This window comes from Triticum urartu, chromosome 3 (genome assembly GCF_003073215.2).
Source record: "Triticum urartu cultivar G1812 chromosome 3, Tu2.1, whole genome shotgun sequence".
Classification (NCBI taxonomy): domain Eukaryota; kingdom Viridiplantae; phylum Streptophyta; class Magnoliopsida; order Poales; family Poaceae; genus Triticum; species Triticum urartu.
This window is the reverse complement of record NC_053024.1, coordinates 639,000,870-639,019,269: the sequence shown is the minus strand read 5'-3', so window position 1 is coordinate 639,019,269 and position 18,400 is coordinate 639,000,870. Positions and strand designations below refer to the sequence as shown.

The following is an 18,400-nucleotide window of genomic DNA, read 5'->3' as shown; positions in this document are numbered from 1 at the left end:
CCGATGACCAGAGCAGAAGCGCCGCTTACCTGCTCGTCCTTGTCGATCTGCGCCGGAGGGAAAGCTCAAGAGGGGGGTGGCGAGTTTTGGCGGTGAGGTGAGGGAGGCTATATAGGGCGACCAATTTGATGGGAGGTGACGCTAATTCCTCCTGCTGCTTTTTGGGAGACATGCGCAAGCTCCTGCCATCTCCGTGGACGCAGGTGGTCAGTGTTGCGACCCCTCCCATGCAACGCTCGAGTCTGGCTCGGTGAAAACGGCCGATTCAGCCGTTCCAAGCGGGCATGGCTAAGGAGTGCTTTAAGGTTCATGCAGGCAAATAATCTGATGTAGTCCAGGCAACCAACAACATGCGAGCAACCAAACGTGTCCCAAGTAGTAGCATAAGACGTCCTGGAAGGTTATTGTTCTTTGCTTTTCCTTCTGCTCACATCAGGACGCGACCTATTCGGAGGATCAACATAAAGCCAATTGCCATATTTCTTGTTTTTCTCCTCATGTATTTCAATCCCACACTCCTTGAACTCGTGACCAACTAAGTCACATAATTTCCAAAATCTCACCAGTTTCTCATATATGACAAGGTACAACTGCCTCTTTTTTGCTCGAACGATGCTTACAAACTTAGTGAGCGGCTGCTGGACGTCATGCCGCACTCTGCCCCATACATAATCATCACGAGTATTACCGTCGAGGCGCATATCCAGAATCTTTCTTGCGCCCTACAGCGGCTTCTCTATCAAATCTATCTCACAATAGCCTCCAGAACCACCCTGACACAAATCCATGTCATTGTCGTCTCCCAACACATTGCCTCCTCAGCCCCCGGGCACCAAATCCTTGCCATTGTCGCCTCCCAACACATTATGCTGGGGAACATGTTCAGAAAGGGTTCAAAATAATATCTTCAGAAATCATAAATCGATTGGCAACGGGTCACAATGTAATCTCTAATCACGAACATTTGGTTTTAACATAAAAATGTGCCAGAGATGTACTTAATAAATGTTTCCACAATTAGGGCGGGCGTTTTTCAAGGTACAAGATTCAACAGAAAGGAAAGCAAGAGTAGACTTGGTGACTACAGAATTATGGAGTTCAGAAACTCCTTCCAAGTAAAAGATGATAGGGTAGTTGATTTTCAAAGTACATCATTCTTCATTTAGGACATAAAGTGAATCACAACACGTGAAGCCAAACCAAGCCCCTCAGTTGTCCCCTTCCTCTCCTCAGTGGTTCGTGGATATCTTGATGGACAAACCTTGCCCTTGACCGCATGATCCAGGTCACTACAACGCCCACACACCTTCCTGTCATGCAGATATATCTATGTCATATTAACCGCAGCTTCCACAACACGCCTGATGTAGGTCACAAAGTTATCGTCGGGCTAGAAACCATAGATGGTGAGCTTAGCCAGATTCTTGTGTTTGAAATCAGGGGCATATGGCTTCCACTTCACCTCTGCCTTTTCGCACAAACCATATTTCTTCCGTAACTCTTTGTCTGTCACTGTGTTGCACTAATGATCCCATACTCTAATGCACAACTCTTTTAGGGACGGTGCAACTTCAAGAATAAACATTGTTCAAGCTAAATCACATCCTTCAGAAAGATGACCCAGATTCACACGCTGTAGTTTGCTGAGCACAGGAGTAAGCAGCTTCGGGGATTCTGGTAGAACCCAAATCTGGGATAGAAAAAAAACAATTAACGAACTCGGTGCAAGTTGCATATAAATTACATGCTCAATTGGCGGAGAAGACCCACTCAAGTTAATATTGCTGCATATAATATATAGAGTGAGAATGGGCATATATGATTCAAATGACTAATTCATACCTTTTCACTTGCAAAATCCAGATGCAGATCGCTTACGGAAGGAACATTAGCAAGGAGCTGACTTAACTCAAGGGTCTTTTGCAAACGGCCGGCAGATTTCATAAGTGTGAGCTTCGAAAGCTATGGTACAAAAAGAAAATACAGGAAATCTTTATAAGAGTACCAACTATTATAGCAAACCCTTTGGAGTTTTGGTAGATATGCCAGTTCAATTCTCTCAAATTTCCCCCTGTCGACCACGAACTCAACAAGTTAAGCATGTTCTACTTGCAGCACAGAATAGATCCCCGAGTCGCAATCGGTTAAACGCAAGGACTCCAAAAGCTTGCAAGTGCTGAGGATGCTGGGGATGTCGTGTTCACCAAACCTCATATTGCGCAGCCACAGACGCCTAAGGCTAACAAATGCATCTAGACAAGCACCGATAAGATCATTGAACTGCTTACCAAAGCGGAGGAAATCTGCAGAAGAGCAGATCTTACAAGCCTTCTCTGTTGTGATCTGAAATTCAGCCGCCGCAACTTTCTGGGTTGACATGGCGCGGGCAACAGATCTGCCAATGGCGAGAGAGTCGTGTTGCGTCAAGACAAATCTGATTTTGAGTTTGGTGATGGTGATATCCAGGAACCTTGTTCTCAAGATGTTATCAGTCACATGAGCCACGGCTCGGTTGGTTTGGAGGCATTCACCAAGACTGAAAACACGAGCTTTATCATGGCGGCCTGGAATGGAGCCAGCACTTAGGAAGAGCTGTGAGAGCATGGCAGGGAGCTTCAGCATTTCGTTGGATAGGACGCATGCCCTTATAGCATCGAGTGTGTCCACCCTCTTCAGAATGTTGAGCAGAAGGTCATTGGGCAGCTTGCTAAGCCTGTCTCCTCCATTGCCAGCGCGTGTGAATCTGACGTGTAGGACAAACATCAATCAGTCAGGCACAAAAGAAACAAGACTTACATTTAGGCCGTTTTTGTCCTTCATGGCTGATCGGTTCAACAAACTGACCTAATTTCGCCCCGAACACAGTTAGGCATAATAGCCGAAGTGGAGGTGGTGGCAAGGAAGGGGAGCGATGGTGGCCAGCGGCGGAGGAGAGCGATGGTGGCCGAGCGGATGGCTAGGGTGTGGGCGGGGGCAGTCGCAGGGGACAACGGCAACCGAGGGTAGTGTTGGCCGCAGCGGACGGCTGGCGTGTGGTGGCCTGGTGGGGTGTTACAGAAGGGATGGAGGCGGCGTACTGTGGTGGCCGGCGGCGGAGATCGGGAGAGCCGGGGCGAGACGGGACGAGTTGCCACAGGGAAGGCGGCGCCTGCGAATTCACTGGATCGGCTTAGGGTGAATTATCAGCGGCAAGGATTAAAACTGGCCGATCAGTTTCCATGTCGTGGTCGTATCGCAGTCCGTGTCCGGTCTTCTGTTGGTTTTTTCTCGCGTTGTGCACGCCTATATATGGCTGCAGCATGTACGAATCCATAGAACCGGCACGAGGCAAGCCCCAAAACCGTAAGGCGCCGCCGACCCGTCTCGGCCTCCAGTTCCAAACATGGCGGCCGCCGCATCCGCCTCGCCCTCCGGCAGCGGCCGCAGCAACCTGCCCGCGGCGGCGGGCGCTTGCCCCATCTGCCTCGAAGCCATCGAAGATGAGGCCTACCTCGACGCCTGCCTGCACTCGTTCTGCTACAGGTGCATAACGCAGTGGGTGAAGATCGTGGCGAGCAAGCGCGAAGCACCCTTGTCCTTGGCAAGGTGCCCCCTCTGCAAGACCGACAACGCGTCCATCGTCCACGCCTTTGACGGCGAGTCGTTCCAGCAGCATCACATCGAGCACGAGCAGCACCGCCCGGGGAACCTCTCAGACGTGCATGCGCTCATATCACAAATCTACAACACGAGAGAGGTCTCAGGCGACGAGCCGAGCATGCAGAAATACTGAAAGCAGCGAAAGTACCTCCGGAGGAACGTGTGGCTCGAGCCATGGCTGAGACGGGAGATCCAGGCCCTCATGCGGGACGAAGACGTCGACGCCATAGTCTACCACATCCTCGGCGTCATCGACTCCGCCACGAGAACGGCAGAGAAGCCGCACGCTTCCAAGGAGACCTCGCCGGAGAAAGCAAGGGAAGAGTTCGTGCGTTCGCTGTCCGACGCCGCGAGGCCGTTCCTCCATGGACGGACGGCGCGGTTCGTCGCGGAGGTGGAGCTCTTCCTGGTCTCGCAGCTGAACATCGACGCGTACGGCAGGGCGCGCGCCCGGAGGTTCAGGGAGTCCGCTTCGCATGTGACGAGAGAGCAGGGTGCGCTGCCGCGGGGCCGTCCTCTCGAGGATCACTACTTCTACTTGTACTTTTTGAGCGATCAAGCAGATTACGTTGGCGGTGAGATGTAATGTATAGTAAACCTATTTCTTTTTTGCGGGGGATTTAGAGAGCTTTATTGAATAAAAGTGTTCGCTGGACAGTCAGACAAGAGGCTGCTGGTCAGGAAGCTTGGAGTGGTATCTAGCCAGCTCTCGGTCACGTTAAGCGTACATGCACGCTTAGCACACAAGTGTGCAGGACCGTTAGCAGCTCTACTTACATGAGAAATATCAAAAGACAAAAAGCTAGCAGAGAGCTCTCTAATTTCAGACAGGATCGGTGCTACTACCAAAAGATCAGTGTAGCTAGAGTTCCAGAGGTTTACTGCCTCTAGACAGCCGGTTTCCAGTTGCACGTGCGTGAATCCTCGAAGCTTAGCAAATATGGTGCCCTCCCGAAGAGAGAGCACTTCGGCGATGAAAGGATCCGTGACCCCCATGTGGGGTTTGCACCATGCACCCAGGAAAGCTGATGAAGAGCGGGCGACGCCACCCGCACCTGCATTGCCAGCATCGCGCTGGATCGCAGCGTCTGTGTTCACCTTGACGTAGATCGTCTCGGGCGGCCGCCAACCGTGGCCCGGCAATGGTATGATACTCTGCCGGGGAATATCAAGCAACGCCGGGTCTTCCCGGATGCGCCGAACCGAAGATGCTGGGTCGATGATATCTTGATCATGTGTCCTCCTGTTATGGGACATCCAGATAGCCCACATGACTGTGATGATGATGGCACGGTCTCTCTCTGAGAAGTGTTGCTCACAGAGTATGCCATGCGCCCAAGTGTTGGGGTGGAGCCTAGGCAAAGATATCTCAAAAAGCAACCGGGCCTCCTCCCAGAAACTTCTTGCATGAGAACAATGCACTAATGCATGCATCAGGTCCTCGTCCATCGCGAGACAGAGCTTGCATAAGCTTGTCTCCTTTATGTGTCTATGTTGGAGTGTCTTCTCATCTGGGATGATTCCTCGAATAACTTGCCACCAGAACACCCTGACCTTGGGAACTACTTTGAGCTTCCATAAAACACTCCACATCTGTTGTTCATTCTCTGATGGTCCTGCTACCTGCCCTTCTTCCAGAGCTGCATGCTCTTTTTGATTCATTAGAGCTCGATAGGCTATTTTAACAGAGTAAGTGTCGGATCTCTCATGTGCCCAAGCATAAAAGTCCTCCCCACCGCCGTGACGTAGGGGAATATTCAGGATCGCTTCCGCATCGGGTGTGATAAAGGTTGCACGGATCAGATCCCGATTCCAAGACCAGTTATCATAGTCGATCAAGTCGCTCACCATGTTGATCGTTGTATTTGGCGGTCTGAATAACGGTCTCATGGATACAGTCGACGGCAGCCATCGATCCTCCCACACCGAGGTGGTAGTGCCATCACCGATTCTCTTAACAAGGCCAACATCTAGTGCTTGAAGACCAGCAACGATCGCCCTCCAAGTAGCAAACGCTGACTTTGGTATAGTAGCCTGCATAAAATCACAATCAGGAAAGTACCTTCCTTTCATAACTCTGGTGCAAAGTGAGTCCGGTTTCGTCATGAACCTCCAGCCATGTTTCCCAAGAAGGGCAATGTTGAACTGTCGGAGGTCACGGAAACCCATCCCCCCTTTGATTTTTGGTGTAGCAAGTTTGTCCCATGCAATCCAATGAAGAGCACGTCTGTCCAGAGAGCTCGCCCACCAGAATTTTGCCATGTTTGAGGTCAAACCTTTGCAAACTTTTTTGGTCAACAGAAAGCATGACATGCTGAAAGTTGGAATGGCCTGAACGATTGACTTGATTAGGGTTTCTCTCCCGGCACATGCAAACAAGCGTTCTGACCAACCTTGCATCTTACCCTTGGCCCGATCTCCAATATGTTCAAAGGTTCCGCTGGAGATCCTTCCAATTGCAGTGGGGAGGCCGAGGTAACGCTCAGAAAAAGCTTCGGAATGGACATTCAGAAGTTGTTTCAGACTTGCTTTGAGCGCCGCCGGTGTGTTAGGACTGAAATATATAGAACTCTTTGATATGTTTACACAATGACCGGAGGCCGCACCATAGATCGTGAGAATGTCATTCAATCTAGTTGCACTCTCGAGGGTCGCCTTGATGAAAATCAAACTATCATTAGCGAACAAAAGATGACTTACCCAAGGCGCTCTGTGATTCACTCTGATGCCACGATCAACGAAATTTCCATAGTGATTAACCAGAGCAGAGAAGCCTTCAGCACATAGCAAGAAAAGGTATGGCGAAACTGGGCAGCCCTGCCGAAGGCCTCTCGACGGGGTGAAGTAGGGCAGCAGCTCCCCGTTTACACGCACGGAGAAATGTACAGATGTGACACACTTCATGATCAGTCTCACCAAGCTGCCAGCAAATCCGAGCCTCAAAAGCATAGCTTCAAGAAAATGCCACTCGACTCGATCGTAAGCTTTCATCATGTCCAGTTTGATTGCACATGAGAAAATTTTCCCTTTCTTCCGTCTCTTCATCGTATGTACACTTTCAAATGCAACAAGAACATTGTCTGTGATCAAACGACCCGGGACGAAAGCACTTTGTTCTTCGCTAATAATCTCATCCATGCACGGCCTCAAACGATTGGTAATGGCTTTAACAGCAATCTTATAGAGTACTGGGCACAGAGCAATGGGTCGATATTGCGAGATATTCTGCGGGTGGCGTACCTTTGGGATTAAAGTGATGGAAGTGTCATTGAGTCCCGTCGGTAATTCACCACCATTTAAGAACTCCAATAGCGCCGGGACTATATCTTGCTTAAGAAGATCCCAATGGCGTTGGTAAAAACCTGCTGTAAATCCGTCCAACCCCGGCGCTTTTGACGGGGCCATCTGAAAGAGGGAAGCCCAGATCTCTGATTCGTCGAACGGTTTACAGAGAAGATCATTCATCACCGGCGTGACCCGGCGCGGTACATGCAATAACAGCTCATGACTGTTGCTGTACCCCTGAGACTTGTAGAGACTTTGATAAAAAGCAAGTATCTCTTCCTTATCCTCCTCCCCCGAAGCACAGACTGAGCCGTCAGACCACTGTAAGTTAGCGATCTTGTTGATTCGTTGGAATTGCTTAGCCTACGCTTGAAAGTAGGCCGTGTTGCGATCTCCCTCACGAAGCCAAGGGACACGTGATCGTTGCTTGAACCATATCTCCTCTAACTTTAATGCCTCTCGGAGCTTTGACATGGTAGCTTTTTCTTCATCTGAAGGGCCCCGTCCAACCGACTGTCTTCGCAGTCTGTCAAGTCGTTTTTGCAGCTGACGGACGGTCCTTGTTAAGCATCCGAATTCCCGAACCCCCCAAGGTGCTAGTTTATGTTGTAGGGCTTCTAGGGAGTTCATGACCCCGAGCAGACCCGGCTCCTTTACTTGTGCACGCCAAGTTTCAGTCACCAGCTGTTCATAGTCACTATGAGTTTGCCAGACGTTCTCATAGCGAAAGGGCTTCGAAACATGTCTGTTGGGTGGATGGTGTCGAAGATCCACCACTACAAAGCAGTGGTCAGATTCTAAGGAACACACATGGCGCACTGTAGCATGCTCGTACTTCTGTCGGAACTCCTCGTTAGCGAAAGCTCGATCAAGCCGAGCCTTGACATTTGCATTACCAGATTGTCGGTTGTCCCATGTGTAGGGAACCCCAGACCACCCCAAATCCTGGAAAGCACAATCACTGACAACATCGCGGAAAGCTCTCATTTGCCACTCCGGTCGAGTTGTACTGCTAAAATGCTCTTCCCCATAAAGGGTTTCGTGGAAATCACCCATACACAACCACTCAGAATGAGGTAAGCTGTGTAGGGTACGTAGGAATCGCCAGCTATGATGTCTGTTCTCTGCCCTCGGCGCTCCATAGAACCCGGTGAACCTCCAGTTCACCGAGGTGTTTAGTGCATCGCGGACCACAACATCGATATGGCTCGAGCTGTAGTTCTTGAGCTCCACTGTTACATCACGGGACCAAAAGAGGCCGATGCCCCCACTTAGTCCCTCGCTGTCCACAGCAAAACAGCCAGCAAACCCTAACATCTGCTGCAATTTTTCCACTCGTTTCCCTCGGATCTTTGTTTCCATGACAAAAACCAGAGCGGGGCCATCTTGCTTCACGACACTGCGAAGCTCGCGAACTGCCTCGGGGTTCCCAAGCCCCCGGCAGTTCCATCTTAGGCAAATCATTGCTTCGGGCAGGGCCGACTAGCAGCCTCTGCCGAAGATTCAGAATTCGTAGGTGTTGGTTTCTTTTTCTTAACCTCTCTCACTGTACCATCATTTTCCTCAGCATCATCTGCACCCTTCTGCATGGCTACATCTGAATGTTCTGCTTCCAAAGTATCAGCTGTAGCGTGATTTGTCAGAAGAGGCAAATCAATTCTGCGTTACACTTGAGCAGGAGCCTCCCCTTTTCGTTTCGGTGCAGTTCGTTTCGCTGGGGATGTGACCTCGGCCCCCTTCTCAGTTGCATTACTTGAGTTCCTTGTGTCATTCTTGCCTGATTTGGTCTGGTTGGTTTTCGAGGAACCTTCAGAAGATGCAGGTTTCCTTTTCTCTTCCGGCGGACGGAGACCCTTGCCAAACGGCAGATCGCCGTTTTCATCTCTCGTTCCAGGCGTCGGACAGAATAAGTCAGAGTGACCCAATCGGCCACACGAGAAGCAAAAGTGGGGGATGTTTTCATACTGTATGTCATATGGATCGATGCTGCCCCTCCTTGCAGAATTGATGACGATCCATCTCCTCAATGGCTTGGCTACGTCCAAAGTAACACGGGCACGCAGGTAGCCTCCCCCATGATCGAAGTGGGCCGAGCTAGCCTCCTTATCAATCTGCTTCGCGATGGCCTTGCACCAGGTTTCAGTGCGCAGATTGAACGGAAGATTGACGACACGGGCCCAAACCTTGAGTTTGCCGAATTTAAGTTCCGACGGGCACATGCACTCGTCGAACTCTGATAGAATTACTGCGTTCTTGCTGATGTGCCATGGGGATCCATCCCATACACGATCTCGATCTCGCTTCGTCGCAAACTCCGCTACAAACGTGTTCTCTCCCACGATCCGGAAGGCTAGACCCTTGGGATTACCCCAAGCAGGTCGGAGGGCGTTTGAGATAGTCTAGATGTGAAGTAAATTCCGATTCAGCACTTTTCCGGCCACAATCCACTTCTCTGGCGCCCCATCCACACGATCGTCTAGCACCAATGGCATCGCCTCTTCCTCTGTGATGTCGAGTTTCCCGAGTTGTTCCTCCAGGCGCGCCCTAGCCGATCCAGGCGACAGAGTTGCCCCTGCCGTCCCGCTTCCGCTGCCGGAGGGTGTCACCATCCCTCCCGCCGGCAGAATCCCAGGTGCGCCCCGCCGATCCAATTTGCGGGCGCCGTCAGGTCCGCCAAACCCTAATCGCCAGAGCGGTAGGGTTTACGGAAAACGCTACTTATAGTAAACCTATTTCAATCTTGTAACTTTACTATGAAGGGAATGGAAGAAAACTCAATGTTCCGTAATTCGTTACATACTAATCTCAATCTTTGTTATCTAGACTCATCAACCCGTGCATCAACAAGGGCTAGAATTTTACATAGATTAAATAACCAATATTGCAATTAAAACAAGTTATTACAGTACATATTTAGAAATAATATTATTTATACATGTACCTTTTTTTGCGATTGAAAGGGGGTTTGTATTAATCAAGCATCGACCATGTCTGCCTTACATAGGTCTAGCACATCTCCAGGCCCAGATCGAAACCATACCGCAGTACGCTTCTCACCTCTATCAAAGTTAGCCAAATAATGGCTTACATTATTTTGTTCTCTCCTAACATACTTTGACTAAAAACTCCCTTCCTTCATGGAGAAGGCTCTTAATCTCCTCAATTACCATGGAATGCACCGACCTGTCCTTGCTCATGCATTGGATAAGATTAGTGACGTCTCTGCAGTCGGACTGAATAATAATCGGCAGGGTTGTCCATTGAAGAGCAAGCTCAATCCCCTCCTTGCATGCAGCGATTTCTGCTTCCAGGAGAGACGCGCAAGTACGTAGCTGACGGCATGCAACAAATATGGGATTGCAATATAAGGGGGTGTTTGTTTCCAGGGATTTTTTTATGTAAAAACTAAAAAAAATCTTTCTTAAAGACTTTTTTGCCAAACGAAAGGGACTTTTTAGGGACTAAACTAGGCATTTGAGACTAAATGAAGAAGACTCTCAAAAAGAGTCCTTTTAAAACTTTTTGAGACTTTTCCAACAATGCTCCTCCATGCACCCATTGGCCCGTCATCCTATAGTGTTGTTTAATTGTTATTTTTCTATATGCCAGGAGCAACATGGTCATTTAATAACCTCTAGGAAGAGACTAGAGACTTTTTAATCTCTGAAAACAAACAGGGAGGGAGGGACATTTTAGGAATTAGAGATTTTTTAGTTGGGACTACAAAAAATCCTAGAACCAGAGAACTAAACACCACCCAAGCCACGCACTATCATACCTGCACATGCAGAATGGTGGCGCTCGCAAAACGACCCATCAACGTTGAGACTCGTCCAGCCCGCCAGCGGCGTCAACCAGCGTCGAAGCAGGTCCTTTGGCTGTATTACACATGCGATACTGATCAGGTCAGCGCCAACAACTATCTTCCCCTTTACGTGGTCTGCATGGGGCTCTGCTTGAATTGCCACTAGAGAGTTAACATAGCTATGAAGGAGTCAGTGTTGTGGCCGGACCACGTGTTGCTCGATGTCTAGGTCGTGGACGAACCCGACCACCTCTACACCCAGATCGCCATCAACTACGTCGTCTACAATCCCAACAAGAAGGTGGGTTTTCTTCCGAGCAACGATATATTTGGAATATATTTCAACTATAGGTTGTTGGACACTCAATACATCTTTATCCATGTCATCAGGGTACCAATTTTAGCATCCGTTGCAACGCGCTTCTAGTTATTCGAAGGTCTGCAGACACCATTGTTAAAAAACACTATACACACTCTCCTCTCTCCCTCATTTTGAATTTTGACTAGTGGTTGAGACGCCACCCAGTGACGCCGTTTAAGAGAAAGTTGTGTGCATATTTTCGTAAAAAAAATACATAGAGTCCTCGCCTCCATCTAAAAAAAATCTCAGGAAAAAATCCTCACCTTCATCTAAAAAAATAAAAAAATGCCACCGCAACCTACCAGCGAATGCCACTTTGTATAACCCTCCATTTAGAAAATATCAGAGGTCTTCACCTCCATCCAAAAAGGAAAAAATATTTTAAAAATAATACACACCTTCATTTAAAAAAATTCTAAAAAATTTCTCACCACGGCCAACCAGCTTGCGCCACGTGGCATAGCTGGTTGGGCACCCTTCATGCGTAGCTTAATGGGTTTAATGAGTGGACACACTCCTCTCTCTCTCTATTTTTTTAGTGGACACATTCATACTCTTTTTTTTCACCCAAATAATAACGCCCATACGGGCGGCATATTTGCACATCGCCCACACGTCTTGATCCACATTGATTCTGTTTTGCACGAATCCTAAAGAAATCTGTTAGAATCTGAGTGTCACGTGGGCATCATCGTGTGTGGGGGCATTGGAGAGTTTACCCACACGTCCCGTAGCACGCAGTTTGCCAGCGCTGTGTGGGCGAACTAGTTTCTGCCCACACAACCACCACCTAGTCCACGCGCGTGTGGGCGAACTGCTTTTTTCCCACACGACACTCGTATATTGTTTGATGGCAACTGCAGTTGCGCGTACGTGGCAACTAGGTAAACACACATGACAACTATGATTCGTTGCTAGACGACAACTGCAGTTGCGCGTATGTGACAACCAGATAAACACACATGACAAGTGTGATTAACCATACATGGCAACTACGGTTGGACCACACGTGGCAACTATTGTTTGACCATATGTGACAAGTAGTTAATCACACACGACAACTATGGTTTGATTACACGCGACAACTATCATAAATTAGACATGACAACTATAGTTAAACAAAACAGAAGGAGTTGACATGCTTTTACAATTACATTTGCCATCCCGGATAACTACATCTGTCATTTTGGATGGCAACAAAATCATCATCCTGCGGGTACCTAACGTAGCTGCGCCAGGACGTGTGGGTATATTTGCTTCGCGCCACATGCGCGGAGCGGGGATGAGTAGTATTTGTTGGACGTGTGACACGAAGTAGCTGCGCCCACACATGTGGGCAATTCTAATGTCCACCCACACATAGTCCATGTAGGTTGCCTCCTACTCACGCCACACACGATATGTGAGCGGATATCTAGTATGCCACACATGTGGGCGTAGACTTTTTTTTAAGAAAGACAACACTCCTACTCTCTCTCTCTTTTCTTTTGGAGTGGACACTCCTATTCTCTCTCTGTCTTCTCTTTTTTTTTTGAGCGGTACTCCTACTCTCTCGATCGATCCGCTTCGTCTATTCGCTCTCGGCCCACAGATGAAGAGCGCTCACACCTCACGGCCCAGCAGTCCAGCACTAGCCTCACTCCGAACCCAAACCCCTGCGATTTTGCCTCCTCCTCGGGTCTCGCCGTCGCCGTCGCCACCGCCACCGCCGTACAAGTCTGACCCCCCCCCCCCCCCCCCCCACCGCTCCCCTCCCCGTCCGTACTCGCCCTCGCCAGGCCGGTGCCGCCCCTTCCTAACCGCCTCGTTCCTCGCCGCGCCGGCGCTCGCTTCGCCAGTTAGCGACAGAGGAAGGGAGTGGCGACGATGTCTTCGTGGGAGGACGAGGACTCCGCCGCCGCGTCGGCCGCGGCGACCACGGACGTGGAGCTGCTGAAGCGTGCTTGGCGCAACGAGAAGGCCGCGCCGGAGATCCTCCACTTCGACTCCGCCCTCGTCTCCCGCGCCCGCGAGCAGATCCAGCTCCTCGTTAGCCCTCCCACCCCTTCTCGCTTCACTGACTCTATTGGTTGCCCCCCGTTCTTCACAATTCGGAATGTTTCTGATTCTTGACGACCTGTGCGGTGAAACCAGGAGGAGACGCTCGATGACTTCACGGATAACGGCGTCGACGACCTGGTGGTCTCGCTCTACCAGATGGACCTCGACCGCACGCTCTTCCTGCTCCGCTCCTACCTACGGCTCCGCCTGCAGAAGGTCAAGTTGAATTCAGTCTCTGTAGTCTGTACCGCGCAGCGGTTCAGTTACTGACCGAAATGTTGCATCATTGGCAATTACTTGACCTCATCGTGCTGCTGTCTGTAGATTGAGAAGTACATGGCCCACATCGCCAATTCTGAGGACCTCTTGAGCCGGCTGTCGCAGCAGGAGCAGCGATTCGCCAAGAGGTACCTCTCTACTCGATTGGACCGTCTAGTGGTTGTTTGTGCTTGTTTTGTGGCTGAAGTAACGCTCCCTTGTTGGGTTTGATCTGTCGGAAGCTGCAAGGAGATCATGGAGAAGCATCTCGAGCAGTCGGTGCTGTCGAAGCTTCCCTACGGTTATGACTCGGTAACGAGGCAATCCTTGTCGAGCACGGAGGATGACATGGGTATTCCACTTGATCTTGAAATTAGCATGTTTCTTTGTCATACTTTACTACATCAGTTGTTTATAGCTTCAGCCATTACATAAGCTACTCAGTATGATGATTAGTACTTCACCATTTAAAGCCAGCTTGATATGTATCACATGTTGACATTTCATTCAGTTAATCTGTGACAAATAGGTTTTTTGGGTCCTGGTCAGGGTATCACTGACAAACATGCACCTACAACTTGATTTTGGATAACATAAATAAGTTGCCAGGTTCATAAAAAAGCCTCACTTGTACACTCATGCCTCTTGGAGTTTCATTTGGTGATATATAGTTCAGTTGGCCTGGAATATTCCTTCCTGAAAACTATGCTCATTAGTGAATAGTAATGGAGCAGTAAAAACAGTTTTCTAAGGATAAAATGGCCTGCCGCACTGGAATGTAACTGTTATTTGTTTAATAAAAGCATTTGATCATAGCAATGTGCTTTATAAGCAGCTTATCTTGAAGGTTTTAACATTCGTTTCTTGTCTCCTACCTGAGCTTGAAATCCCTGTATGCAATGTAGATTTATTGGAATCATCACGCTTGGCTTCATCATGTACTTAAATAATATTCTGATGCAATTTGGAAGTGAAAAGGCAAGTGCATGACTGCACATCATGATAGGGAAGCCTGGGGCAGTAGTTACAGAGCCGTAAGACGCTAAAATACATTACATGCAAATAGAGCATGACATGTTAGGAGAGTCAATCTTAGACTGTGATGGTGTGTCTTTCTATCATTTCTAAGATTAGTCAGCAGATTTTCACGTGCCCCCTCAGTCAGCCAAAGATTCATGCTGACGATTTTATATTTTGTACAATGGTTGCAAAATGTAACCCTAGTTCTCCAGTTACTGCTGTATATTCAGCTTAGCATTTTAACCTACCAGTCAGTAATAACCAACAATTGACATGGACGTTATGGAGCTGATTCAGTAGTCAGTACTGTATATAGGCATTAGCGAGAAAACCCGAACCTTACTTTTCAACAAGTGCCATGAGTACAATAAAGTTCATAGAATAGCTATGATGTCCAATGTTAACAACAGATGTTGGGACATCTTTTTTATTGTTCATGTACGTGTTTTTATTGTTGAAAATGTTTCTGTCCTTTTTGTTGCTGATTTGCTGAAGATGTGAGAGAAATGTGTTTGTAGCATGTAATCAGCTTTGAGACACTATCTCACTTGGTTTTCGAATGCCTTGTGCAGTTCCAGAGCCTCAGCTTGACACATTTGTCTTCTGCAAGACCAAGAGTGACGTAGGAGCATTCCAGCTAGATGACGTGTAAGTGCCCAAGCTCACATGGTTTTTGTCATTTCACTTCCTTGAACTGTGCTAACCTGTGGTGCTTGCTTCCATGAAGAGGGGAGGAAGTTGTGGATTTGGTTGCTGACGACCTGTATGTCCTTCGGTACAAGTCCATCAAGGGCCTTGTCGAGGCCGGCCGAATTGACCTTATTTGATGTGAGCCACAAGGCAGTATCAAACAGATTATCAATCCTCAGTGCCAGAATCTTCTGAATTCCTGGTAAGGTAGAAATGAAGCGTTTCAAATGTGTGTACTCCAGAATGAATTCCGTTAGGAGAACAGACCGTGTATGTATCAGTATTTTTTGCTTTGTCTGAATTGTCTCCAACTCATGTTCTTCAAGAATCAAGATTGTTATGTTGTTCATAAGGTCACCAGTTATCTCCAAAAGATTTTTCATTGTCTGACAACTTAAGTTCAGCATCAACCAACCAGCTGAATATTTGCTTTCGGCAGTGATCTATCTACATAGAAGGGGAGCCTTGGCGCAACGGTAAAGTTGTTGCCTTGTGACCATCAGGTCACGAGTTTGAGTTCTGGAAGCAGCCTCTAACAGAAATGTAGGGAAAGACTGCGTACTATAGATCCAAAGTGGTTAGACCCTTTCTTGGACCCTGCGCAATACATACAAACAGAAGAAAGGAGACCAATTGCATTGGACATGTATCTGCCTTTGTTGGCGGTCATTTAAAACTAGAGATCCCAATGGTGCAACTCCACCAAACTTTTGAAGCTCAATATTTGCTTTGACAAAAGTTTTAGCTGTTTCGCCATAAAATGATGATCCCGTGATAATTGATGAATTCCCAACGATCGGCAGGATGAACCGTGCTGCTGATTTAGAGCGCTGGTCGTGTACAAAAGAATTCCGTTGAATATGTGCCGCGATCAAAGTACTGACCCGCCGCCATGGCTGAGATGGCTCGCCGACGCCGACGCCGTGAACGCTCGAGCAATCGCATATCAGAAGCAGCAGCACGCACTGATGCACACATGACGCGGCAGTCGCCACGCTAGACGCCGAACCGACTCCGAGCTCAGCCCGTCGTGCACCCGGCGGCAATGGTCGTGCCGGCCGGCGTGGCCTACAACGCGGCCATCTCCCGCTGCTCCCGGGCCGGCCTGCACCCGCGCGCGCTCGCGCTGCTCCACGAGATGCGCGCCCGGGGCCACCACGCCGACGAGTACACCCTGCCGCCCGCCCTCAACTCCGCCGCGCTCCTCCGGCTCCCCGCCGACGCGCTCCACTGCCTCCTCCTCCGCGCGGGCCTCGCCGCGCACCTCCACGTCGCCAACGCGCTCGTCGACGCCTACGCCAAGCTGTCCCGCCACGGCGCCGCGCGGGCCGTGTTCGACGAAATGCCGCGCCGCGACGTGGTCACCTGGACCTCCCTCCTCACGGGGCTCGCGCGCTCCCGCTCCCACGACCCGGCCCTGCGGGTCTACCGCGACATGGTCGCCGCGGGCGTCGGCCCGGACGAGTTCGCCGTCGCGGCCGCGCTGAGCTCGTGCGCCGGGGCGACGGCGCTCGAGCTGGGCCGGTCGGTGCACGCCGCCGCGATCCGGCTCGCGCTCGACCCGTTCCTCTCCGTCGGGAACTCGCTGGTCTCCATGTACGCCAAGACCGGCTCGCTCGGCGAGGCCAAGAGGGTCTTCGACGCGATGCGGGTCCGGTGCGACCCCATCACGTGGACGGCGCTGATCGTCGGGTACGCGCAGAACGGCCGGGGCAGGGAGTCGCTGGAGATCTACGCGGAGATGGTCCGGTCCGGGTGCCGGCCGGACTACGTGACCTTCATCGGCCTTCTCTTCGCGTGCAGCCACGCCGGCCTGGTCGACGCCGGCCGGGCGCACTTCCGGTCCATGCAGGCCGACCACGGCATCGCGCCCGGGCCGGACCACTACGCGTGTATGGTGGACCTGCTCGGCCGCGCCGGGCGGCTCGACGAGGCCATGGACCTGCTGAACCGGAGCACGACGAGGCTGGACGCCACGGTCTGGAAGGCGCTGCTGGCCGCGTGCCGGACGCACCGGAACGCCGAGCTCGCCGAGCACGCCGCCGGGATGGTCTGGAGGCTCGACCCCACGGACGCCGTGCCGTACGTCATGCTGTCGAACCTGTACTCGCGGGCGGGGAGGTGGGGCGACGTGGCGAGGGTCCGGACGTCGATGAAGGCGAGAGGGATCACCAAGGAGCCCGGCTGCAGCTGGGTGGCGGCGAACGGCGTGACGCACCTGTTCTACGTGGAGGACCGAGGCCACCCGCGGGCGGCCGAGATCTACCGGAAGGTGGAGGAGATGACGGAGAGGATCCGCGGCCAAGGGTACGTGGCGGACACCGCCTGGGCGCTGCAGGACGAGGGGCCGGAGGGGAGGGAGAAGGGCCTGGCGCACCACAGCGAGAGGCTCGCCGTCGCGTTCGGGCTGCTCGCCGTGCCCGCCGGCGCGCCCATCCGCGTGTTCAAGAACCTCCGGGTGTGCGGCGACTGCCACGCCGCGATCAAGATGGTCGCCCAGGCGTACGGCAGGCAGATCGTGCTGAGGGACGCCAACTGCTTCCATCACATGAAGGATGGCGCGTGCTCGTGCGGCGACTACTGGTAGGTAGGTTCAGCCGGTGCACCGATAAGCTTCAAGTCGAGCATGAGCTAGCGCCAGCCATGGACAGCAGTGGCGGCCTCTTTTTCGTTGACACCTGCATTGTTTACAGTGGCGTAGCCACATCAGAGCCACGCCCCAGACCAAGCTCGTTGCTACAGTAACAAACAGTACTAAACAGTTCTACTGAAGCATCAAGCTGCTAACCTGGGGCCTAGCTACGCAGCTAGAGAATTGTCTCGCTAAATTGACCAGTGTATAATATCTTGTTAATAGCATGCTATAGCGTGTTATAACACACTAAGCATATTTTTAGGGGCGGCGTTATTTTGTATAGCGTGTTGTTTTTTTCCTTGTTTACAGCACACCACATCACATACACATTATGATGAACTAAGCATGAAACTTAGCATGCAACTAATCAAGTACTCCATGCTTGTATATGTACTTCCTTTGTACCGTAATATAGGTCTCTGGAGTAGCTGAGTATGATGTATGTATGTATCCTTCATCCTCTTGCAACCGTAGTTTCCAGATGGGAATATATCTCCGTTAAGGCAAGAACAGTACAGTACCGATCAAGAAAGAGGCCCCGAAAGCAGGGTATTGTAACAGCATGCAACTGCATCCCTCACGTACACGCATTGCCATTTCTGTTTAGATCATGGTCGACACAATCAAATAAAAGAGAAAAAAACTCTCCCAACGAATTTCTTTTAGA

At 50.5% G+C, this 18,400-nt stretch overlaps 2 protein-coding genes and 2 pseudogenes across 2 annotated transcripts; 3 read left to right on the top strand and 1 right to left on the bottom strand.

Moving 5' to 3' along the window:
• Positions 1–1,162: 1,162 nt before the first annotated feature.
• Positions 1,163–2,873, bottom strand: LOC125547080 (annotated as a pseudogene).
• Positions 2,874–3,382: 509 nt separating this feature from the next.
• Positions 3,383–4,225, top strand: LOC125547079 (annotated as a pseudogene).
• An 8,492-nt stretch (positions 4,226–12,717) lies between these two features.
• On the top strand, positions 12,718–15,471 carry LOC125545576 (DNA replication complex GINS protein SLD5). The gene is made up of 6 exons (XM_048709577.1): positions 12,718–13,118; positions 13,224–13,346; positions 13,455–13,537; positions 13,631–13,740; positions 14,981–15,056; positions 15,136–15,471. Exons 1-6 carry the CDS (start codon positions 12,957–12,959, stop codon positions 15,233–15,235), a joined length of 654 nt encoding a protein of 217 aa, XP_048565534.1. The 5' UTR covers positions 12,718–12,956; the 3' UTR covers positions 15,236–15,471.
• A 118-nt stretch (positions 15,472–15,589) lies between these two features.
• Positions 15,590–18,115, top strand: LOC125545575 (pentatricopeptide repeat-containing protein At2g03880, mitochondrial-like). The gene has a single exon (XM_048709575.1). The coding sequence runs from the start codon at positions 16,144–16,146 to the stop codon at positions 17,683–17,685; it is 1,542 nt and encodes a 513-aa protein (XP_048565532.1). The 5' UTR covers positions 15,590–16,143; the 3' UTR covers positions 17,686–18,115.
• Positions 18,116–18,400: the final 285 nt, after the last annotated feature.

Coding starts and splice junctions, on each gene's coding strand:
- LOC125545576 (XM_048709577.1), top strand. CDS start 12,957: ATGTCTTCGTGGGAGGACGAGGACTCCGCCGCCGCGTCGGCCGCGGCG. Junction 13,347..13,454: donor TACGGCTCCGCCTGCAGAAG/GTCAAGTTGAAT, acceptor TGCTGTCTGTAG/ATTGAGAAGTACATGGCCCA. Junction 13,741..14,980: donor GAGCACGGAGGATGACATGG/GTATTCCACTTG, acceptor TGCCTTGTGCAG/TTCCAGAGCCTCAGCTTGAC.
- LOC125545575 (XM_048709575.1), top strand. CDS start 16,144: ATGGTCGTGCCGGCCGGCGTGGCCTACAACGCGGCCATCTCCCGCTGC.